Source organism: Linepithema humile, chromosome 3, assembly GCF_040581485.1.
Source record: "Linepithema humile isolate Giens D197 chromosome 3, Lhum_UNIL_v1.0, whole genome shotgun sequence".
Taxonomy (NCBI): domain Eukaryota; kingdom Metazoa; phylum Arthropoda; class Insecta; order Hymenoptera; family Formicidae; genus Linepithema; species Linepithema humile.
The window spans coordinates 28,273,105-28,298,204 of record NC_090130.1 but is presented as its reverse complement, the minus strand read 5'-3'; the positions used below and the strand labels follow the sequence as shown (position 1 = coordinate 28,298,204).

Here is a 25,100-nt window from a genome sequence, read left to right as displayed (position 1 = left end):
CGACGTCTACCCGGTGCTCGCGCGATGATTCTGTTATTCAGAATTCTGGCGGCAAATGATGAACGAGGACAGTGGAGAGCGCGACAGATAGAAAATTGAGCCGCAAACATTCGCAACTGTAAGCCGTTCACACGAATATTTTCAGAGAATCTCTGCTCGATAATCGAAAGGCGCGACGATATCGCGAACATCCGGTTTTGCAGCGGCGGTTCGCACGCTGAAATCTCTTTTTTTTTTTTTTTTGTTCTCCCGTCCTCGTATCGTCGGCGGCGACCTCTCGGAGCGTTTTGCAAGTCGAGAAACGCGACACGTGTCTTACAGGTGCTCGCAGAGAAACGAAAACTCCTCTCGCGTACGAACGGAAGCGGCACATGTGTCCGTCGATGCGGCGCGAGGTCGTCACCTCTTGGTTGGCGTATCACACGACGCACACACGCTTGGAATCTCGGCTGGAAAGCTCGAGTTCAATGCGCTACTTAACTCTTTTAGACCTAACTTTTTTCCCGTAATTAAAAAAATTTTCATCAATTTTTTTCTGCACATAAAGTTTTAGAATAGCATACGCATAATTAATTATTTTTTTAGTGATCAGATGTTATTATAAATGTTACGTACATTCTTTCAGAACTCTGTGAATCGTAAAACTTGAAAGTTATAATTATATATTTTAATGCTTCTCTCATTTGCGTATGTACAATTTTAAATATTAAAAAGTAGTTATATTTCTCTAAAACAAAAATTCAATATTTCAAACACATTTGATATCTTTTTGCAGGTATCTGATTTTATATAACATGGGAAAAATATACACATAAATTTCAGTGCATCATAGCATTCGTAATAAAAATAAAAAAATATATATATGTACATCGAGAGAGACACCACGAATAAAATGCTGTACATTATTACATCTAAATTCTTGATAAAGCATACATTATGCATTAGGTCTGAGAGAGTTAAGCGCTGGTTGAACGACACAAAGCGAAAACATGTTCAAGCCTCCATATATTTCTATATACCGGGTGATTCAGTGCGTATTAATCAGTCGTTTTTGATGAAAAACAGACACATTTTGCCGCATTTTATTCGCAAATATGATCCACGCTTATTCAATCCGCATCTTATAATTTGCATTATTTTATATAGATAAGTCTTTCGCTGGCATCGTTCCCTGATTTCGATAAAACCGCGCCACGCAGACTGCTCTGCGTTCCCCGTATTCTTGTGTACACGTTTTCCGCTTAGATCACGCTCGCACTCGTGCTGGCGCGTGAGTCATGCGAGGGCAGTAGCACCAGTGGCGTGTACGCCGAGCTAACAACTTTTGGCACGTCGGCTTGCGGAAAATATGCAGAGAAATCTGCCCGCAGTAAAATATGAATTTTTTATCGCATTAAGAATACAGGCTGTGTGTTTTATCCAATTTAGCCACAAGAATATTACTTTTCGATGGTATAGAAAAATGAATAAGAAGATGAAAGAATAGCGAATGGAATAACAATTGACGCATCACTCAATTTCTCGCACAGGTGCAGCGGTGCTTTTGTGCAATTAAATTTTTTTAAATGCAATTACGTGTGTTCTGCGCCAATCAATTTATTTCGTTATTGGCAAACGAGTCCTTCTAAAAGACTGTTTCTCGATTTTTTTGAAATTTATTTTTTCGCCGACTGAAACATTGACGAGCAACAAACAGTGGCGGTCTAGTCGCATGCAGTTTTCTTACCTTCCCCCTGTCTATCGGATGTTACGCTAACGCACGCATGCACGCACGCTCGTGCGGCTATTGTGGCTCACGCGTTCTCGCATTCATTAAATCCACAGTATGTATAATGTGTCTCTCCTTCCTCGACAGCTGCGCGGCGCTCCATGAAGGAACAGTTAGCCCAACTAACGCAATAAAAGACAATGATATTCTTTCGCCACAATGGAGCCTCTCGCTTCTCGCCGTCGCAAATGAAATCAATTCGCGAATGCGAGCGAGCGATGCTCGGATCAGAAATTTCACTTTCGAAAAATACACACCGCTGCCGCATATTTTCCCGATATCGCGCTAGATAAACCAAGATCGCACTTGATTCCAATCCTATTCGCGCCGAGTCTTTTTCCAATACGAGTCGAAAGAGTTGTCGGGCGAGCTCGATATGATGACGCATAAACCGCAAGTGCAACGCCATTGAAAGTTTACGATAGAGCGATATCATTTTAGCGGATCGGGAGTGCTTTTTGGACCGACTGTACGTCTCATTCCCTTTCCTTACCCCGTTTGAATTACCATAGAGATTCGTTCATAAAGAAGAATCGCCTCTCATCTCGCCCCACCTCGTCTCCTCGCTTCTGGCTGCTGCTATAGAGCAGAAGACTCGGGGATGATCTCTTTGAGGAGAGAAGAAACGCCGATTATTCCGGCGCGAACACACGCGCGCAAGCGAGCGAGAAAGGAAACCGACATCCACGCACATATCTCTCCGCATGCTACCGCACACGCCGTGTTTGTTTGTCCAATAACATTCCTTTTTCATTATAACCGTATGCCTTTGAGGCGTGATCCACTTCTTACGATGCCATGCGCTTTCACGAGAAGTTTGCTTTTTCACGCGACAAAGTTCAATCCCGTTCTTTGTCTCGTTCGAGCGAAGCGGCACGACACGGTACACCTTGCTGCTCGGCAGATCTGCAGCTTGTTCGCGCGTTTCGAACACACCTAGTGTACCATTGGAAATCCTGGCCTGAGGTTAGAGGTGATCTAGAAACCACTTCGGCGACGTTAATCACGATTTCACGTTGTCGGAAGCGTTTACGGAGATACCGGTGACTGCAATTTGTACGCGCGTAATAAATCGTTTATATTTTTATTAATATTGCCAAGAGATATAAATCTGTGGCTTGGTGATTTTTGTAGTTATAACGGATTTGACATATGCAAAAATTGCATATTTAAGCTCCAATTGAGGTTGTGGGAAAAAATGACTTAGGCACTTCTAGTTCTTCTAAGCCACAGATATATGTATAGCAATAAAAGAAACGAGCTCGTTCGCGTAATAATGGCATTGAAAACTGCGATGCCTAATGAATAATCGAATTTCTCTCGCTACCTTGAAATTCTGATTGAATTGGAAGCGAACTTGTTCGGCTTAAGCTTTCAATTAGAAATTCCTCCACGCAAATATTGCAATCAATCATTTTTATTTCTGCCTTGAGCATTTTTCTTTTAAATGAGTAATATATGTATAACAAATTTTATTTGTCTGACAATGTTTTTTTGTCAAATTTCTTAATAAATGCTTGTGTGCGCAATTTTCTGCAAAACCAATGCAAGAATATAAAAATTAAATATAAGCATTTTTTTAAATCGAGCACAAAATCACGCCTATAAATGCAGACTTTTGCGCAGACTTAGAATAAATAATATAATCTATATAAAATGTTTGTAAATATTTTAATATGAGACGCATGTATCCTTAAACATGTATTTCTCTTCTCTTTTTATGCACGACGTTTCTTTGTTATTTGACCGAGAATATGCGTTCATAATTGCACGTAAAACGTGCCTTATACGGGGTGTACCGATAGCAATCCGGTTCCCAGCGTTTACGAAGACAGGTACTAGTTTTTACGAGGACTCGGATGTGCGATATCCTTAACCGACCGAGATCAAGTTCCGCCGTTGAAGAGTCTCGAGTCTCTGTTCATAAAATCGGATACGATGGTCCGAGGACTTTTTTGCGGAATGGCTCTATAAATTTATTTGCTATTGTTTACGGCGCGTCTCCACCTTTCTTTCAGCCGTTAAGTTTCTACGTGAAAGAGATTGAATAAAACCGGGCTTTTACATCATTCAGCAGACGGCTCGCGTGCTCTGCCAATTGTTTATGATGCAAGCCGAAGAACCGCGCGAGCAAAACTGCGCCTCTGCCACTGCGAGCTATCGCTCGTAACGCAAAAACTCGTGAATAAGGCGGAGCGAGGATGTGTATAATAAGACCGCGGTCCACTTTCACCGGTAAACGTCTTCCGATACACCGATCAATTCCGTGTATTTGTGACGCGCTACAAGAAGGTCGCTCGAACGATCAGACAATTAATTGCACACGACATGAATTTTTGTTAAAGAAATTTGAGAAATTTTATTTTTTTCAACATTTTTGTGCAAACACAGACGCGATACATCCTGCAAGGCGAGTCGTAAATCGTCCCGTCTGTCTTCGCGTCGGACGTCCTGCCTTCTTTCCTCAGCAAACACGAGGATGAGCACACCATTTATTATTACTATCGCATTATCGTCAGACATGCAGACGTCGTGTGACGTGCATACGATCCTTTTGCTATCGGTCTCGCAGCGCCCGCTGTGAATTTCACATTCGCGTCTCGTCAACCCTCGCCGTATGACATTTCGCACTCACAATGGCAGGAAATTAATTCGTACCCTCCTGCGCGGGCGTCCCTGAATAAAGACAAACGCGAGAGCTCATTACTGGGAGAAATCCCGGTGCAGCCTCTGCTAGCAACGGACAGCGCGAAAAATGGTTTTGCTATTTAAACGGAACTCGCACATCCGGTGACAAAAATCTTATGTTATTTCAGATACAAAGTTGCCCATTTTTAACATCTGATAGGACTGATTAAATAATATCACTAAGTAAAAAGTGCAACGTCAGGAAGAAACGGAGAATTATTTCTAGGATTGTATAAATATTTATACTTGTGATATTATATAGAATTTTCCACAATTCTCGATTTCAATTTTAATAACAGATTTTCTGACGAAGTCTAATTCAATGTTTTCTTAACAAAAACGCCACGAGACATCGTTATTTGTCACAACTTTTCAATTTTCATTATCATTTTTGCAACTGAACTTTAAATTAAAATTTTATTACAGTTTTAATTCAGTTAAAAAAACTTAAATTAATAGAAGAATATGTTTATCTATTCTTCTAAAATTTAGTTCGTGAAAAAAATTCTCTTAATTATATCAAATTTGTATGTGTGAAGCTGGCATATCATTTCGCGGAAACTCACAAATAATTAAGAGTTCTGACTTTATTTTCAATAGTTCTAGAGTTCCTGATAGTTTAAACAAATAGTTCTGGCCATTAAACCAACGAAAATGCCTCAGGACAAACTGAGACGCCAACTTCACGCAGCGTCTCACTTTGTCCTACGACATTTTCCTTGTCAATAATTGTTGGAAATTAAAAGATTTAGATTTTATAGTTCTACAAGAGTTCTAAGAGAGAGAGAGAAGAGTTCTGCCTTTTAAAAGCAAAAAAATATCAATAAAGATAAAATAAGAACAAGCGAATCCTTATATCTATAGATATACAGATGAGACGCCGGCCTATTTTCAAGAGTTCTGTTTATTCCAAATCAGTTTTCGTATAGTTCTGGACATGCACAATGCCTTTCCAAGGAGTTCTGATAGTTACAACAATTAGAACTTTAAAAAAAAAAATATTTTGCCCAAAAAACGTATTTTTTTAGTTATAAAGGTGAGACGCTAGTCGATTTTCAAGAGTTCTGTTTATTCCAACTTAGCTCTCGTATAGTTCTGGGCATGCACAATGCCTTTCCAAAAAGTTCTGATAGTTACAACAATTAGAAATTAAAAAAAAAATTATTTTGTTCGAATAACGTATCTTTTCGAGTATAAAGGTGAGACGCTGGTCGTATTTCGATAGTTCTATCGATTTTAAATGACATTTTGCGTCAGGCTGTAATCACTTTTTATTTCTATGAAGAGTTCTATGCGTTATTAGAATGTTAATTAAATAAATTAGATCTTTTGAAGCGCTGGACGTATAAATACCGAGCTATCGAGGTGAAACGTTGATTGTTTTTCTACAACGTCATGGATTAAAAAATTTTTATTTTACTGTGTAAGTATATTGTTTTAAATGTCCACGCCGTGATTCTGGATTATGCTAAGAACAAGATAAGTACATTTAAAACAATACACTTTCACACAATGAAATAAAAATTTCAAAATTCATGACGTAGAATAATGATCAGTCTCACCTCGATAGCTCAATATATATACGTCCAGCGTCTCGCGAGACCTAACTTGTTTAATCAACATTCTAATAACTTTTACGCATAGAACTTTTCGTAGAAATAAAAAGTGATTACAAACTGACACGAAATGTCACTTGAAATCGATAGAATTATCGACATACGACCAGCGTCTGACCTTTATACTCGAAAAAATACGTTTTTCAGCCAAAATAATTTTTTAAAAAAAGGTCAGTCTCACCTCGATAGCTCAATATATATATGTCCAGCGTCTCGAGAGACCTAACTTGTTTAATCAACATTCTAATAACTTTTACGCATAGAACTTTTCGTAGAAATAAAAAGTGATTACAAACTGACACGAAATGTCACTTGAAATCGATAGAATTATCAACATACGACCAGCGTCTGACCTTTATACTCGAAAAAATACGTTTTTCAGGCAAAATAATTTTTTAAAAAAAGGTCTAATTGTTGTAACCATCAGAACTTTTTGGAAAGACATTGTGCATGCCCAAAACTATATGAGAGCTAAGTTGGAATAAACAGAACTCTTGAAAATAGGCCGGCGTCTCATCTGTATATCTATAGATATAAGGATTTGCTTGTTCTTATTTTATCTTTATTGATATTTTTTTGCTTTTAGAAGGCAGAACTCTTCTTAGAACTCTTGTAGAACTATAAATCTTTTAATTTCCAACAATTATTGATAAGGAAAATGTCGTAGGACAAAGTGAGACGCTGCGTGAAGTTGGCGTCTCAGTTTGTCCTGAGGCATTTTCGTTGGTTTATTGGCCAGAACTATTTGTTTAAACTATCAGGAACTCTAGAACTATTGAAAATAAAGTCAGAACTCTTAATTATTTATGAGTTTCCGTTGAAATGATACGCCAGCTTCACACACACTATCAAATTTATCAGAGAATCTGTTAAAATTAAAACTCCGAGTTGCGCAATGTATAATATATATACTCTGTATATTATTTCGATATTATTGTCATTTACAATTTTTTGTATCTTTTAATACATCTTCCTACATTATTGGTGGAAGTAATGTAATTGGACCAAAAGGCACGTCGATTGCATCCCATGTTCTCGATCCAACACACATATTCTCGTGAACTTCGACTTTCCTTCCTACGCTCGTCGGTTCCAATTAAACCCGAGTTAATCCCGCACGTCGATGAAGCGTGCACTCGACAACTCGTTAATTTAATGCATAATTTATCAGCGCTTGATAGAAGAGCACAATACTCACTTGTAAGATACAATTTGCATTCGTTGAAAGTGACACCAGAGCTCTAAAAGTATAGAATTTATGTTTTTTCACAATAAAGAAGGCTTCATTGTTGTGTGTTATTTCATGCTGCAAAGAAATTGACACTTTTTGGTAAATTTTCAATCAAGTTGTTTTGTGCTTTTATGATCTCAGCAAAAAAAAAATGATGCGACTTAAATTACGCGTATTGAATTCAAGAAGCTCGTTGACGGGCTTTAGTCCAGGTCAGTTCTCGGCATTCGTAATTAGACTCGACACAATATATATCCGCGCATGCATAATCGTGCGAACATTTGCGTAGATATCAACGCGCTACCAATGTTTATTTCGAAAGAGAAGAAGGCATGTGCAGCCTTAAAAATGCGAGCGTGTGCGATTCTTGCGTAATAAGCAAAATATTATTAATGCATACACTGTGTGTAATACTGTTAATACCACGCAAAGTGTAGCGTTACGCAAAAACGAGCGCGAAGGATTAATTACGCTAATTACGACTACACCCACAATCCTTATCGCGCGCCCATTCTTTATTCTCGTTTTGGCGACCGCGCCAAAACTGGTCGTATGTCATTCCTGATCTGTTATCACGGGAGTTATGAGGCGGCGGTCCGTAGTCGGCGGTGTCGCGTGACCACGGGCGGCTTGTACACGCAGTGACAAAAGTACCGTAATCGCGATGAGATGCGAAAAGGACGTTCGCGAAAATTACAGTTATACCGCGGAGACGTGACAATGTCGGCGCATTACCGGTGCCGCGATCCGCATCACTCTTCTTGTACCTCCGCTATTATCATCTCGTCGAGCGTTCACGAGCAATTATAACGCGCTGGAGAACGGCGACGACGACGATTTAACGAGTACAAAGTGCAATAATCGTCGCGAGCTGTCGCGGTTGGCACGCTGCCCTTGGCGGTCAACCGCGAGTGTCCGATGGCTTGAAGTCGCTGTCGTCAGACCGGTAACAAAGTTTGCTCTCTTCAGGTACCTTTTATGCCGGCTCCTGCTCGTCCCATTCAACGCTTAGCTTTGAAACTAAAAGTTTCGCAACCACAAACAGCTTTTGTAACTCGATAATCGGCGTAGGCAACAGTTGCCGCAAATGGCAAAATTTTTAATTAGATCTGAGAAGCTTACAATTAGATGCTCTCTTGTCTCAATTTTGAACATTTTTTTCTTTACCGTGAAGAGAACTGAAGGCAACGGTCTTGTAATTTTTAAGCTTTAGAAACATGAAAATATAAAATGCCTTAAAATCTCACCCTCTTTTCGAAGATACTTTGTATAAAGGAAACAAACAACACATGAGAAATGTCCACACATTTAAACGAATAGTAGAGTGAATTTGTAAAGAGTGAAGAAGATTTTCATCGGGAAAATCTCTTCTTGATGCGTTAAACAAGTCGGATCGCGTTTCCCTCGTCAAAGTCGAGAGTCTGTCAGCTCTTCGCGTCGTCCTCAATTTTTCTTGAGTCTCAGCCAACTCCCGAAAAAGCACCGGGAAGGATTAATTAACGCTCGAGTAGCAATTGGATAGGCTGTGAGTCAACGTCCGGAGAGGAAACTCTCACCATGATAAAACGTCGGAATCTTCAGTAGAAGAAAGAGTTGAAAACAAAAGTACGTTATTGAGAAATGTCAATTTGTTCTGAAATATTGTCAAGTAATATGAAAAGATAGTGTTTAAAAAATCTTATTTTTCATGTTGAACTTGATTGTAATATTAATTTTTTTAATTAGATTTTCGAGTCGCACATTGTTAAATTCTATACGATTTTCTGCATTTTTTTCTGCATACTTCCTACATTTTTGTTCGCGTTGTTCAAAATGTAGTTGTACTTAATTGTCTCGCATATTTTGTCCGCGGTGTATCTCGATTTTTTTAATTTGAGACTAGACGCATGTATGATAAAAATTCATATTGTACAGTGCAATCCATGTTCCACATACTTTATTCTAGTGCGCACACTTACGCCATTCTTTTTCTCGCCAAGGACAATTTTCCGTTAAACATTTCCAGATTAATAGCCGGTACCGTACCGTGCGTAATCGTTGCGTACATTACGCGTAGAAAAGTGATGCATCATGGCGAAATGCAACGGTACGCGGTTGTTGCCGTCATCACACATGTCTCCTTATGATTACAGCATAGAAGTGAACTTTCCACTTGGGACATTAGTTAGTCGACAGCGCAATTAAGGACACCGAGAGAAGTTAATTTAAGCAGCAAAGTACAGTTGATAGTTTCGGGGGACCGCGCGATTAGAGTCAGAATTTACACGGTCTTTATTACTGTCAGATGAATCATCGCTTAAAATGAATGTACTGACCGAATTTTTTGCTTGAGATACGATCTAGATGAAGAAGCTGACTATTTTGTTGATCAGAGACGAAAGAAGTTCATGCAAAAATATTAATTTTTAAATTAATGGAGAAGAAAGTTACGCTGTACACTCTTAATTCTATATTTTCAACTCGTTGATATTTTTTTCTGTCATTAATTACGGATCTTGAGTGAAACTTTCAACCTCGCTCAACGATTGCATCTTTGCGATTCTGCAATTGCAGATTTACAGATGCGTGCCAGATGAATACTCGGAAGCCGTTTTTTTGAAGCTCGCACCGCTTTTGTGACCTCTCTGGAACAAATAAAATATGACGAAGAACAAAAAAAAATTTAAACGGGCAGTGCTTTTGAGACACACTTGTGGGTTTGCCTGCAAAAATAGTAAGAGAAAAAGCTTTTTTTTTTCCACTTGAAGCCCGAAGAAAGAACGCGTGCTCTCGAAAATAATGAGATGTGTGTGACCCGTCGTCGGTCTCCCGAGTAAACAGCTCGCGAAAATGGCGCAGCGGTGAGGAAAGCATGGGGATGAAAAATAGCGGAATTTCTGGAACACCGAATCTTTCTTAACAAAAAGAGCGTGCAAGCGAGCTTTATCTGGATCTTGCGCCGGAGCTGTCGTTGATTCAGGGCCACTGTACATTTGTTTTCTCAAACACGAATCAACCATCAGGCTTTCCAGCAATTTCTCACACTCGCTATTTCTTTTTCACACCGATGATCGGTGAGCTCTTCGTGTCATTACGGCCGCGATCAATTAATAACACGCGAACTGAAACGTGGAATCTCCATGAGACACTCTGTACATTCCCGACACGATCATTTTCCAGCGTCTAATTAATGTCTACGGCACGCGGAACATCCACGTTAACGCGAGCCAATCGATGACGAGTGGGGGGGTTGATTGCTAATTTTGCCACAGTATTCTCAGCTTAATTGCTCCGATAGATCAGTCGTAGTGTTGCAAATATCGACTTTGCAAAAAGGTCTGCGGCCGACCTCATTACGGGTGAAACCCGCGCAAATAGGAGCTAATGGCGCGGCTATAACTAATCACTATTTAATTGCATCGCACAAACGTTTTCTTATCATTTCCGGCTACTGGCGTTTGCCGATGAAGCGAAAATGGTCGCAGCTTAATTAAACAATGACTACTTTTGAGGAATCGACGTCACTTTAATATATAAAGTCTATGTGTCTCGAAATTAATATGCAACTTCGCGTAGTCATTTCTACAGCTTTATCTGCTGAAAGAAAATAACTTCGATCCGGGGCACAAATCGGGACGTTCAATCAGAATATTCGATATACCAATATTTGCCGTGCCGTGACAGGCAATGGATTTCTTCATTAGGATAATGGGGGAAACCTCTGCCGGGATTATCGGCTGGAAAGTCCCGATAATAGAACGGCGAAGGCTGTTTTAAACTTGTACCTCGTTTATTTCGTAATATCTTGTAAATAAATTTCGCACGAGAGTATAATGTTGTTACGTCACGCTATTTTTAACTAGCGATTGTAGTTGCTGCGAAAATTATCGCTGAATGTTGTTAACTTTCAATATTTTTTCAAGAGAATGAGAGAATTCTGCCGTATTTGAGCGCAGTCCGCTCATTTTGACTGCTAAATCATAAAGAAAGAGAGTAAAGCGTTCAAATAAACGGAAGAATTAACATTGCTAATGGACCTTTGTCGTTTCGTTTTCGCGCTTGCTAAAAGAAGATTCGCGGATTCAATCAGTTATTGCACGTGGTAACCGTTAAAAGACCGCGGCAGCAACGGCGGCTTCGGCATTAACGTAACCATAGAGGTCAATGACTGCGGGAAATCGATCGGAACCCTTACCTGTACGACAGTGAGTCTGCTGTGAGTTGCATAGTTGGCACGATTGCACCGGCTTGCGCTCGCTTGTCGGCGGCGGAATATTCACGTTACCGTATGCAGATGCTCTGCAAAGGTGCTTTGATCCCTTCCGGTCTTATTAAAGATACATTATCAATTTTTCGCTATTATTTATTGCTGGACGCGGGAGAATTTCTAGGGACGGGCTATAACTTTCCTCAGCGCGGGTAGAAGAGAAATAAGAGAAAAATTTTACATAATGCTGCACGAATATTACTTACGAATAAATAAGTCTTTTCTACATTCTCTATCAAAATAGATCTGAATAAAACATGAAATAAAGTATACGCTATTCACTGATACTTTGTCTTACGACTTCTGTGGTTTGCAACCAGTAATAAAGTCAAATTTATTATTCCCTTTGATAGACTGCATTCAACTTTCGGAAGCATGAATATTATTTGCGAATTAAAAAATATTCCATAATTGTGAGGCAAAGCTTTTCATATTTTACAGTGCGTTGCTTTATATTTTTCTTACTAAATATACACATACATGTCATGATAAGAGCATATGCATCGAGCATAGATATTTGCAGAATGCGAAGCACAGAAGTTTCGTTTTTGCCGCGTGTTGCTACGTCAATTTTTCAGCGAGTTATAACATTTTAAAAATCCGGCGCGGGCGCACCATTTTTAAGTGTGTGCGTGTGTTGCCGCGCGCATTACGTAATATTATGTAACTATTAACGATACTACGATCAGCTGGTCAGCTGACCAGTGTAGTGGTAGCACGTGCTTTAAACAGGCCGCTGACCTATATAGAATATTTGGCTGCACCGTCGATAAACTTCGGTCTTGCATCGACGGTCACTTCCGACCCAGATCGGAACCACTCGTCGTACGATCAGAAGTCGATAGAAATGTCAATATTTTCGTACGAAAAAGCCGGGGTTAAAAAACAAATTTGGTGGGAAAGCGAAAATCACGACTGACAGAAGTTCAGAATGATGAATCCGGGGTGAGTAAGTCGTGAGATATCGCTCAATTACAAAAATGAAGTTAGCCCTTTCGTGCGGCAGCATAAAAACACGAAACAGCCACTACCGACCTGTGCACCAAATTTATAGGTTAGGATAGGTTAAGATTAGGACCTGCATTCGTTTGCTGCACGTCATTTGGCATGAGACACGATCGTGTGCCTTGATATGGCCTCACAATTACGACTTTTTAGATATTGTATATTATACATCCTGTGCGGCCACGGCAATCGTCTTTGAAGGGTATATATATTCTTTTCATATCGAAAGAGATAAAAGTTTATCGCGCTAAAACGTTTATGATCAGTTTTTAAAAAAGATAATTTCGCAGCGTGTATAACTGTGTTGTATGCACGCTTTTCTTTGACAGAGCACAGCTGCAGTAATGAATTTGATAACATACTATATATAAATATGTTTTTACAATATTGTTTTTTTGTTAATGTCTGTATTCACACAGCTGAAAAACAGAACAAACATAAAAAGTGCATATTTTGTAATAAATTTAGATCCATTTTACAAAAATAAAAAATGGATTAACTTTCAAATTTTTATGAGACTAGAATCATTATTCTTTTATTGCACAACTGCGATAACATTAATGAGAAGATGTCTTTTTATCAAACCGTCTTTGTACGCTGAGAACGTCATCAACGTCCTTTTCCGCGCCAAAAACAGATTATAGATTTTATTGTCTTCTATAAAAAAAACGCATCCCTGTCCTGCTTATTATGTTAAAGCCTATAGCGCTTGTTTTATTTATAGATATATACGAGGGTCAACGAGCTTTTGAGATTCTATTATAAATAGTGATAGAATATTTCTTTTTTTACGTTGGACGTTAATAAAAATCGAATTTAAAGCTTAATTATGAAGGCCAGTCAATGAAATTTTCAAATGGTGATTCTCGCTGAAATTTCCTCTATTATCGATTCACCAAACACCCTGTATACACGCTCCCTAACGAGAGCAATCACGACCTGTTCTTTCTGTCGCTATTACCGTTGCCTATTGCTAACTAGTGTCGTCCTCAAAACCCTCTCTGGGTCCACGATTCATGGAACTTGATTGACAGTGGCCTCCACTTTGATGACGGTCTGCAAACGAGAGCGTTGCTTTCGGGATCATAGAGATGTGTACGGTAATTCGGGTTGGGCGAATTTGGCATGATTCATTTAGCTGTTTGGCAAACTCAATCAGAGGTAATGTGATCAAAATTAACATTTTCTTTAAATATTATAATAATTTAATTATTATTGTTAAAAAAGTTAATTATAATTTCAAGATTTTGACATTTAGAATTAATCTTATGTTAGATATTGAAGGTTTTGATATTTGTGCTATGCGATTATTTATCTAATTAAACTGAAAAAAATTAATTACGTTTAAAACTCTTTAAAAAGTTATCAGTTTTCGTAAATGAAAATATGAACTTTGCGTCTTACATTTTCGGATCTTTATTTACTTAAATTGTCAAAATTACGTCAAAGACATATTAGAAAGTCTAGAATTTTTGAAAAAGAACCAAAATTCTATCAATCATATCAAAATTTAAAGAATAGAATATCAACCTTGAAATAATAAATTTATGTCATCATAGTACACTTCTGCTTGGAATTTTGCATTATTATCGTCGCATTAACATCTTCGGGAAAGAGCTTAACAAGAATAAAGAGAAAGGAATCCTTTCACGCATCACTGACACGCCAGTGATTCGCGATAAATGCGAATATCTAGAGCAAGCGGTCCAGATGCATGCGATCTCGTTGCATAAAATCAACCGTGCTATTCCAGAATCAACTAGCGTACCACGAAGATTAACTCAAGCGTTCCGCGCTGCGCATTATTCTTCTCGCCAGACCGCTCGAAAACAGCTTTAAAATATGAGATCCCGCCGAATGGGAATGGAAGAGGGAATACTGCGACGTTTCTCCGATTCGTTCTCAAGTTCCTGTTGTGACCCGCAGCCGCGATTGCATCGCGCGTGCGTACGCGAGCGTGGAAAAGCGCGCAGAGGATCGTTGGATGTAGATCGATTCAGCTTGCCACGGTTTACGGCCGGCAAATGTAAAACGCAGCCACCGACCGAACGACCAATCGGAGCGCCGACCCATTTTCTTGGGTTTAACATTACCCGGCAGATAATATTTCGCCGCGCGACTCCGTTGTTTTCCGCCTGCGACCCGGCGGCCCTTCCGGCACCCTGACCTATGACCCACATCCGAGACGCGTCCTCATTCCGCTCGTTCAGCCCGGTCCCTCCCCGCCCGGGGAAAGGACGCAGCCATCAGCTGTTTCCGATGGAAAACACGTAGGACTCCGCTACACGTACGCTATCTTTATGCGTCGCGCACGTCCACTTCTTTGCTGTTTCTACGGGATGGCTTCTGCCGTCCCCTGGGAATTAACGGAAGGGGTTCGCCTCTGCGATATCAAGAATCTTGTACGCGGTTCACATAACGAGTTTCCATTCAATAATCCGTTTAGGACGCAGTCGTCCGTATAGGACGTACGTTTCTGGACTCTCCACCTTTTTTTTTTTTTTTTCTTTTAATGTGAGAGATGCCGTTATACATGGGAGTTATATAAACCGCTGACCGAGCTTTGAAATGCACATTACAGACGGCAATGCTGTTGCTGCCAAGAAATTGGCATGCTCGCATTCGTCGGCTCGATTGCAGCAACGCGCAGTCTGCTCTTCTAGATTGCATTCCCGCCTAAAATGCAGACAGTGAAGGATGACTTAGTCAGCCCGCGACCCAGTTAACCCGAGCCAAATTCTTTTAATTAAATTTTAGTGACGCGATAACTTTCCGGCGAAAGCGACACTCATAATTATACCACGATGTCTCGTATAATCGCACGTGCAAATTTTTATATACTAAGATATTTCGGATAATTGTATCGCGCGACAGACATTATATCATTGCATTTCCGGTTCGCAGGTATGATCACCCTGGTTGACGGCGTGCCGGTTTTCGCGGACCCTCTGAAGGAGTGGAAGATTATAGTAACACATTACGGAGGGCTGGCTGGTCTCGCTCTGATTGGACTTCTCCTGGCAACTATTCTCCCCTGCGCCGGTCTTTTCTTCTGCTGTTGCAGATGCGCGGGACATTGCGGCGCCCGAAGTCAGCCCTTCGACAAGAAGCATGATCACTGTAGGAAAATAATGCTTAGCATCGTGCTAATCGGAGTGGCTACCATTTTGTTGTAAGTTTCTTCCACCTCACAGAACACCCGGATTGCTAAGACGTAATTCGAAGCATTTAAGGAGCTTTAGTGTGAAAAAAAACAACACATTTTACAGCTCTAATAAGCTTTACGTAACTCTTTCAGGAGATTCGATTTTTTCACACATTCACGGTGGCCTTAATCTGATTCAACTTTGAACTTTGCTTAGCTACTGCATGTTACACAGCGGTACCATTCGCTATGCAGCGATACTACATAAACAAAAGATAATTTCTTGTCAATTAAATCAATAAGAACGCCGCATACAGTTCTATTCTATTATTGACATGTGTCATATTACAATTTCACGAAACTGGGAAATTTCTAAAGCGCGCTTGCTTTCTTGTACTTGAAGAATTAATGAATGCATTAATATATTATGTGTAACACAGTTTTACTGCGATGATTAACTGTCCTCTCTCTCTTCGAAATTTAATTGTCCCGAGCGCAATTAACTCACTTTCCTCAAAATATGGTATTAATATTCGAGACGCAAACGTATTTAACGGTGTAAAATGTGACAATTCTATTTCCACGCCGTGTCTTCGCTTGTGTCTGTCAGAATGAAATTTAGATGTACATATGAGCGATTAATGATTACAGATTCGGCGTGGTGTGCGCTTTCGTGACAAATGAGTACATGCAGGAGGGAACCAAAGATCTTCCGTATAACGCCAAGACTAGTCTGAAGGACGTCAAACTCTATTTGACTACCACGAAACAAGAGATCGACAATTTGCTCAAAACCAATCCCGAGGAGTTGGAAGTTACGCTGAACAATATTCTGCAGGCCAGCGGCAAAATCGTTACCGAGCAACTGGCGGAATATTCACACGCCGTCTCTCTAACGAATCTGAACGACATCGTTGCTGGGTTGGAATCAATCCGGGAGGATCTGAAATTGATGAACAAGATAACGCAAGAATTGCGAATAAACGCCAGTCAATTAGACATTGGTGCGTAACTCTGCAATTTTATTGAACAATTAGAAAATTGATTATCTTTATATTTCGGTTTTACAGTTTGTATTCTTCAGATATAAATTCAAATTATTTTATTAAAATTTGTAATAAATTAATATTGTTCTTAGATTTTTAGAACAGTTTTATTATTCTTTTATTAAAGTTAGTAAATATTTTATTATTAATGATTCAACTCTGAACAATTAACTGATCTATGATTAGATAAAACTCTTAAAATTCTTAATTACTTTAACAATCAGCTACTTTATCGTCTTTTTTTATGTGCAAATAAATTGTTTTTTGCGTTTTATAAATAAATGGGTGAATATTTTTATTACATATCATTTTATACTGAAGAAGAGTGTCTCCGAACTAAAGGATTAATTTTCAGTTGTTCGTGGCGTCAAGAAAAATCTTCTCCATACGCTGGCTGCATGCACAACTGACAAGTGTCAACGGGTTCTACACGACTACAAAGTGAATCAGATGTCGGTACAAGTGGACTTTGATAAAGTAAGTAAATGCAAGCTGTTTCTTATCATAGATACTACATTATCTAATTACCTGACGTGCGTTTTCCTTGTTTACACGCAGTACATGGACCGTTACTTCCCAAAGGTATGATTCCACGATGAAAAAGATTCTTTGTTCGGTATAAAATTTAATAAAAAATGCCATCGATATATAGCAAAATTTATTTAAAAAAAAAAGTTGAAATTCTCAACATTTGCGTTTGACGATTGTTTTCGTTATCTCTGAGCACACAATATATCGAGATTTAAGTGCATGAAAAAGTGACTCTTAAATGTATCGAAATCGGTAGATTTGTACAAGGCTGGCCTTCGTTTTCTTTGCTTATAATAAGGCTTCTTAATAAATAAAGTCACTAATGTCACGAATCTTTTTGAACGATTCGATCTAGTGAGCATTTAACTTCTCGCTTTAACTTTTAGATCATATATTAAATAGTTTGATTAATTAAGATCCAGAGAATTAAAATGTAATGCATGATACATATCACAATTCAAGGAGGGTTCGTGAATTCGCATTGGACACATCAATGCGATTGTTTTTATTTGTTTATCAGTAGTTATTTTTATCTGAATCAATATTAAAACGAGAATCAATATCAGACATTATATTCACGGCATATCGCGTGATCATTAGTGAAGGAGAGATACTGTATAAATAATTTGATTCCATGCTTGCCACAAATAGCTTCTAGCGTCTGTAAGTTGTAAGCGAAGCATGCAGTTTCCTTACTTATGTGTACATCGTTTCATATAGATATATTTATTTGCATCGTTTGATTAATTTTGCAGAGTAGTAATTTGCACGAGTAGAAATATTTGCCAAAATGCAATGCACATTACATAGATCTATTGACATTTTGACGGCCATTGTACGTGAAATTTTGCTGTGCCAACGGTTATCGGCTGGTATCCGCAATTTCTCCGGCGCTCCCTTATGTCACCATCTAGCGCCATTATCTAATATTTATTCTGTGCCTTATCTCGTATATTCGTATCGACATTATGTATATATTTCTTTATATACTAATACCCTGCGTCAAAGTGTTAATAAAACTCTTTCCAAACATTTATTACTTGCAGTTTTTTATCGAAAGCAAAAGTAAATAATCTTAAATTAGTAAGTAATTGAAAAAAATGTATTTTATAAAAGGAGGACTATTTTAATTAAGCACAGAAATTTTACAGTTATAGACATATTTATGTAATATATTTTTATCGCCACTCCCAACTGAAATACATCCCCAGAGTGTAATCAAACTTTTAAAAAATATTATTCTAGTTTCGAGATATGCACACATATGATATATATTTTTCTTCTATATTTCTATACTCTGTATAAAATTAGATTTCTTGAAATTTAGTGAATAAATGGCACGTCTTTTGACTTTGATGGTCGAATTTTTAGCATGAAACATTCATATCTAGCATTTTAATCTACTTTGCGTGATGAATTTTATTAGCTATTTTCTATTAATATCAATGAAAAGCATGTTCTGGGATGATACTTTTCAGCTGCCAGATGTTACATTCGCGTTGCACAACATTACGGTGCTCATGGAGGGCAATATAGTGTCAGAAGTGAGCCAAGGCAGGGACTCGTTTCTGAAGATTCAGAAGGACATTCAGCACGCCGTTAATCAGACAATACCTGTGGTCAGCGCGAGCATCCGACGAGCATGCGACTTCCTGGCGAGCATCGCCAACAACATGACTGCCATCATCGACAGAATAAACGTCGACATAGATAGGGTTTATATTCGGCATTTAGAAGTTGCCCGGAACAATATAGATCAGTATTCGCCCTATAGGTTCGTGGATAAATAAACTTGTGACGAATGTATCGAGGCAAAAGGCGGATATTGGCATAACGATCCATCAATATTATATTTTAGGTACTATCTTGGTCTGGGTATATCCGGTATTCTTCTGACTGTCTTAATGTGTTTAACGTGTGGCCTTCTCTGTGGTATTTGCGGAAAGCGCCCGGACGGATACGGAGACGATTGCTGTAATAAAGGATCGGGTGCACGGTTTCTTATGATGTAGGTGCAAAACTCGTTGGAATCGCTCGCTATTTATTACTTTTTTTTTTTATTACCGCTGTAACGTTTTATATCGCAGGGCTGTATGGATCATCTTCCTTTTAACGAGCGTTCTGATGGTTGTAACCGTCGTTCACATGATAACCGGCGTTATGGCTCAACGCGGCATCTGCGAACCATTAAAGAATCCGAAAGACAACAGGATGTTCGAGCTGGTCGACGAGCTTGTGCAAATCAAGAGGATCCTCTATCCTAAGAATTCTAATGCAAATATCAATATGAGTTATATTGTTACGTAAGTAATTTCTGTATTTTTTAACTTTCAGTACATGATCTTGTTGCATAATTTGCTAGTAATTTTCTAAGTGAAGACTCAAACTGTATTATCAGTTGTAAAGTGCTGTGTAAAATGATTTTAGAAATATGATAATCCTGCATTTGATCGATATCGAATCAATATTTGACGCTTGTGTTACAGCAAATGCCATCACAATGAGACGCTCTACAACGTGCTGAATCTGAAAAATGTGTTCGATGTTCAAAGTCTGCGTGATTACGCAGGACGTTACGACATCAACGATACGATTCAACAATTGCGTCGCAAGATCAGCCTCTCCCCCGGCGTGGTGATTCTGAAAGACAGCGCGAGGTCGAAGCTGAACGATTTGGCTCAGAGCGGTCTTAGCGACATCAAGTTCTACCAGTACGCCGAGCTCCTCGCCGAAAACATCACAAACATTAACTTGGAACATCTTGCCAAGCAATTACGGGAAGTTTCCGCTAAATTGCCGGATGGACAGGATGAAATTAAGCTCAGCCTTGAGAAGAATGCGCATGACTTGGAACACTATCACAGAGACCTGGTCATGCCGATGGCCACGCTCAGCGAGCAATTAAGCGCGAACGCACTGACGCTTCAAGAGAACATTAAATTCAATCATAGTTCAATGGCGGACGCTATTCACGATTTAGTGGATGAAGTCACCAAGGCACAACAATTTTTAAATAAAGACGGACCAGAATACGTTCAATACGTACGTTTCAATTGTTTTCCAGCGTTCATTCTCGCAATCGTAATTGAAAATAATTAATATTTTTAATACTGTTTTTGCAGCTCGCGACTAGATTCGGCAATGCATTCTTGCATCAAGTGGACAACTTCCTCGAACACGTGATCGAGTCCGCGGTTTTCAAAATCGGAAGATGCGGTCCCGTTTCGAACGCTTACAACGCAACGCTCGTGGCAGGATGTAACAAGGTCCTAGATCCATTCGTAAGTATTGCATCATTTAAGTGCGAAGATATTCTTAAATCAGTACTTTGATCGCCGATGAGTTCAAGCTCATCGGAATCGCTAATTGTCCATCGCATACCTGTCACATGGACTTCTGTCGTTCTCATTAAACTTCTCCACCGCTCTGGCAAGTTTCCTAGTTGACAAGCATATTTGTCGCGTCGGGTGATAACTGAAGTATTGCGCGAGCAACGGGCGTTGCAAAATTAAGCGGAGAATTAATATTCATGCCTCTATTTGCATTTATATACAGAACGGCTTCTGGGCGAGCGTTGGCTGGTGCTTGATCCTATTCATACCGACGATAGTGCTCTGTGTGAAGCTGAGCGCTCTGTATCAAAAGTCAGATCCATATCCAGGACCTCTGGTTGAAGCGTAAGTTTCCGCTCTCTTCCTGTAGATGTAACAACTTACGATCTGCGACCCAAGAGATGTATTTTCTTACTTGTTTTTTTTCACTCCTCCATTCGGCTCTATGGTGCATGACGATATTTGAGATACTAATGTGTCTTCAGTAGATCCATCGTTGATCGATATCAATGCATCAGATAAATCACTTATTGATTAACGTGTCCCAAATAATGATTACAAGCCTAAGAAAATGAGTCACAAGAAATTAAGCACTTTGAAATTCAGAGGGCGATAATTCCCTTTTCTCCCTTCTCTGCGAATCTCAACGTCCGACGAATCTCTGAGCACCCCTTCATGTAGAAACTGTTAATTCTTTTATTTCCGTAGTCACTCTCGAGCTTCCGTATATCATAGCATGTACTTATTCGCGCTTTGTAACATTTTCTTTTATTGCCGGCATGTCCTGGTTTATTGACAAAGAAATCCTTTCTGGTTCGAAATTTCTCGAAATCTCGGAAATCCATTAAGAAACGGAGACAATTGTCTGAGATGCGTAACTGCCCCGCATTTTTAGTTCAAACATTTCCTGCGTAATGTATGCAAATTAACAATTCTAACATAACAGTGAGTGATTTTGTGCCATCAAAATTACTAATACAATTTCAATTTAATTGCTCGTACTGTTTAATAACCTACGTTTATGTAATAAACCGTATTCTCTGCCAAAGTAGCCCGAATACATCTCGAGCGCGCGTTTTCCGGCGCAAGATAACGTCCCGCAACGAAATGATTAAGGAAAATCTGTCGTCTCACTTAAGCCGATTAGTCGCGGTCCGTCGCGGTAGTTTAGATTATGTTTAAAGTAGCCGTCTAATGTGTGGAATGGTTGTTGGAATCTAACCGCTAACACGCTCCGTTACAGTGAATATTTGTATGACGCGTACGCAGACAGGGATAACATACCCCTCGCCCAGTAAGTATACCACGTCAAAGCCACAATGTGCTCGCATGTCCCACGTATCCCAAGATACACGCATGAATGTGACACTTATCGTTAGCGCTCCGAATGCGATATTAAAAACTGTTGAAGCAGTACGACGGTTTTTTTTCTGCCTCGTTTTTCGCTGAAACTCTCTCTAAAGTGGTGGTCCGATTTTCAGTGATTCAGAAAAATATTTTCTCAACGGAAACGCGTTTCTTTGCTTCTCTTTTCTTCGCCAGGGAAGAAAAAAGGGGCCACTACGCGCTACTCGGAAGATAGTAATCCTTTTTGCGCGGATAAATAATGTGATGTAAATGGTCACTTCATTATTCAAATATACGTCTCGATCCCTTCGAATCTTTATTCAATTAAAACTAGAATTCTCAAATATCTCAGTGATATAAGAAAGAAGTTTGATATTATCTTGTTTAAAATTGAAAATATATATTTGAACAATGATCTCTACTTATGTCGTTTTGAATGTTTTTTGTTAATATCTTGATTTTTATAACACGCACCCCGTACTAACATTTTCCACCGACGTAGTCTTTACTCGTTGTAAGATATGTTGCATATTGAGTTTTTGTTGAAGCGTTCTAAAGTTTATTTTTCGCTTGTTCAATCACTCCCGTTAACTAACTTAGTATTATTACTTTCTGTTTAAGAGCTTCTTTAGGCGAAATACGTATGCGAATAGATGACGGCTTTTAGATTAAGCGTACAGCACCGGCTACTATCGTCTGGAAAGTGTTCTTTAATTCAAAAACTGCATACTGAGTTCGCATAATAATTAAGCAGTCTAACAATGAGTCCGCCTATTAAATCTCCAATTAACAAAGTAAATTGAAGCGGGTTGAAGTGAGTCGGCGAACAAGTCTTTGTTCCAAAATTCCATTCAATTTTATCCCATCCCATTCAATCCCGTTCGACTTAATTCCATCGCGCTCAACCCGCTTCATTCATTATTACGCCATGCAAAAACAGCAACTTACGGTGATACTGCAGTCTGCTAAGCAGCGAAATGCAATTCATCATTCCGCGAGTTCACATGCAGCTTGTAAAATTAATGCACACTGTTCAGAAAAGCGTTTCCCAAATGGAATTATTTCGGAGTACAAAGTAACGAGAAATATGTAAAAACGAATGGCGCAATTGAGAATTGTGTGATGTTTTGTGAAATTTTGCAGGATTGTACGGTCGAAAGAAACTTGGGAAACACTGATCACAAAGATTCTTAACCGATATACACCGCGGCTTAGCGTACGATAACACTTGATCTCTAACTCGCATGACGAGTGCTCGTGTCGTCCGCGGCGGATTGCGTCTTGAGTAAACGCCGCGCGCTTTGCTTTCAGCGTCCACGACAAGAAGCACTCCTCCCACGGCAGGCATCATCCCGCGGCGTACGTTGAGAGCTACGACGGCCCGGCGGTAGGATACAGCGAGCGCGAGAGGATTCCCGACGCTCATCAGAGCACGTCGCATCACGACTCGAGATACGCCGACTTGGCGCCGAAGTGAGTAGAGCACTTTCGTTCTCGCGGCCATCTCATACTTACTTTAACCATCCTGAAAGTAAAGTTTCTCCCTTTTTGACAGCCTTGTGTCACTCACATTTGTATGCATATCGATTAAGCGCTGAGAATGGGACGTTATGAACGCGTTGCACAGCGCATAACGCTGTCATCGTGGTGACGTCACTCTTTCTCTCTCTCTGTCTCTCTCTCTCACCCTTTCATCAGTCACTTATTTCTTTACAGTTTCACCCTATCGTGGCGAAACCACGAACATACCGCCCCTTCCAAAACAGAACCTCACAATAAAGTCTTTAGCGTATCACTAGAATCGCAGTAAGTCTCTAAACGGTGCGATAAGACAGCTTTCTGTGAAACGTAATGCTTTCACTTTATTTGAGTATATCGAAACACCACGGCGGTCAGAATGATCCCCCTCATGATTTTTTTCGCCCTCGGCACGAGCAGGGTTCCCACTCATCGAATGATCTTGCATTGTCTCTTCTGTAGCTTAAGGCTCATACGAGCGACGTCGTTCGACTGGCGGTAGAAGGACAAGTCTCATATGCCCGTCGCGGCCCGCAATTGCAGCATATGACATTCGTGTTTCTACTTCCGGGCGGGCGGAAAAACGACGTCGATCGTTTGTGCGATTTTCACTGATTTTAGCGCGCGCGCGCGAGACGTTCTGAGGTCTGACTGTTGAATCTAGTATCATGTTGACGCATTTGAATTACAATCCCGATGGTCACGATTTTTCTCCCGGTTCTTTCCAGGTGAGTGGGAACCCTGCGGGGGGGTCGACCTCTCGCGTCTCACGATACGCCTCTGCACGTAAGTCGCAAAGACTATTGTTACAAATGTTTCTTCCTTCTCCTGCGTTCCGTGCTCGTTCGATCTATTTTGTTGAATTGGTCGTGTTTACCGAATAGCTTTGCAAGAGAACCAGGCTTTCCGCAAGAAATGTAACAAGACACACCTGAAACAGGATCCGAGTGATCGGTTCGAGTCTCTTCTTTCCATCGCGGAAACCCTTGTCATCGACTGGAATAAAGTATATTCAAGAGCAGTTATTAGATATATTGTTGTCAATGGATTTTTATGCCGAGTAATTTATTCCATTCTGTAATATTAATTTAGCTTACTTTACTTGTACAATGTTTCCTTCGCGGAGAAGCATGTCCACTCCAGAACCGGTAATATATTTTGCAATCGGGACATTTCAGTCGCGTTAAGATGTTACTTTCATTTTACGCTTGGGCGGCTGCTGTATCATATATTAGTTTTTGCTAAGGCATTTTACTGTGGCAAGGTGAATAGATGAATGTTTAGCCCTTTCACTGCCAAGACTCTTAGTAGTGTCTTTGTCCTGATGGTCAGCGGAAAGGGTTAAGCGAATCAGTACTAATTAGGAAGCACAAATGCTATGAACTTATGAACTGAAATTTCAACGCCGTTCAACCGTGCGTAATTATCGAGCTCACGAGTGGCTGTTTTTGCAGAAATTGGGACTTCCCCAACGGTGGTCCGCCAAGGTATCAACCAGCTGCCGGGGCCCCGCCTCCTCTAAGCACCGAATATGAACGACCACCTCCTTATTACTATCCAGGACCAGGGTGAGTATCGACGATCCGGGGGTGTCGGTATTTGAAACTTACCACTATTTTGCCAACAG

The 25,100-nt window shown here is 39.8% G+C and overlaps 1 protein-coding gene across 7 annotated transcripts in view; it reads left to right on the top strand.

Moving 5' to 3' along the window:
* LOC105676690 (prominin-like protein) overlaps positions 1–25,100 on the top strand; it is a 39,297-nt gene that overhangs the window by 10,580 nt on the left and 3,617 nt on the right. Inside the window, exons 2-16 of one of the 7 annotated variants that reach the window (XR_010889297.1) lie at positions 15,459–15,726; positions 16,351–16,703; positions 17,101–17,222; positions 17,304–17,327; positions 17,928–17,939; positions 18,755–19,050; positions 19,135–19,284; positions 19,364–19,579; positions 19,763–20,318; positions 20,399–20,557; positions 20,832–20,953; positions 21,852–21,902; positions 23,267–23,428; positions 24,202–24,259; positions 24,928–25,041. Coding sequence is in view for 4 of the 7 variants with exons in the window: in XM_067351913.1 (XP_067208014.1) it covers positions 15,459–15,726; positions 16,351–16,703; positions 17,101–17,222; positions 17,304–17,327; positions 17,928–17,939; positions 18,755–19,050; positions 19,135–19,284; positions 19,364–19,579; positions 19,763–20,318; positions 20,399–20,557; positions 20,832–20,953; positions 21,852–21,902; positions 23,267–23,428; positions 24,928–25,041 (2,605 nt within the window). In the remaining 3 variants the exon portion in view is untranslated. Of the gene's footprint in view, positions 1–15,458; positions 15,727–16,350; positions 16,704–17,100; positions 17,223–17,303; positions 17,328–17,927; positions 17,940–18,754; positions 19,051–19,134; positions 19,285–19,363; positions 19,580–19,762; positions 20,319–20,398; positions 20,558–20,831; positions 20,954–21,851; positions 21,903–23,266; positions 23,429–24,201; positions 24,260–24,927; positions 25,042–25,100 lie in introns of those variants that run through there. The other 6 variants (XM_067351913.1, XR_010889299.1, XM_012374759.2 and 3 more) reach the window with 6 other exon arrangements.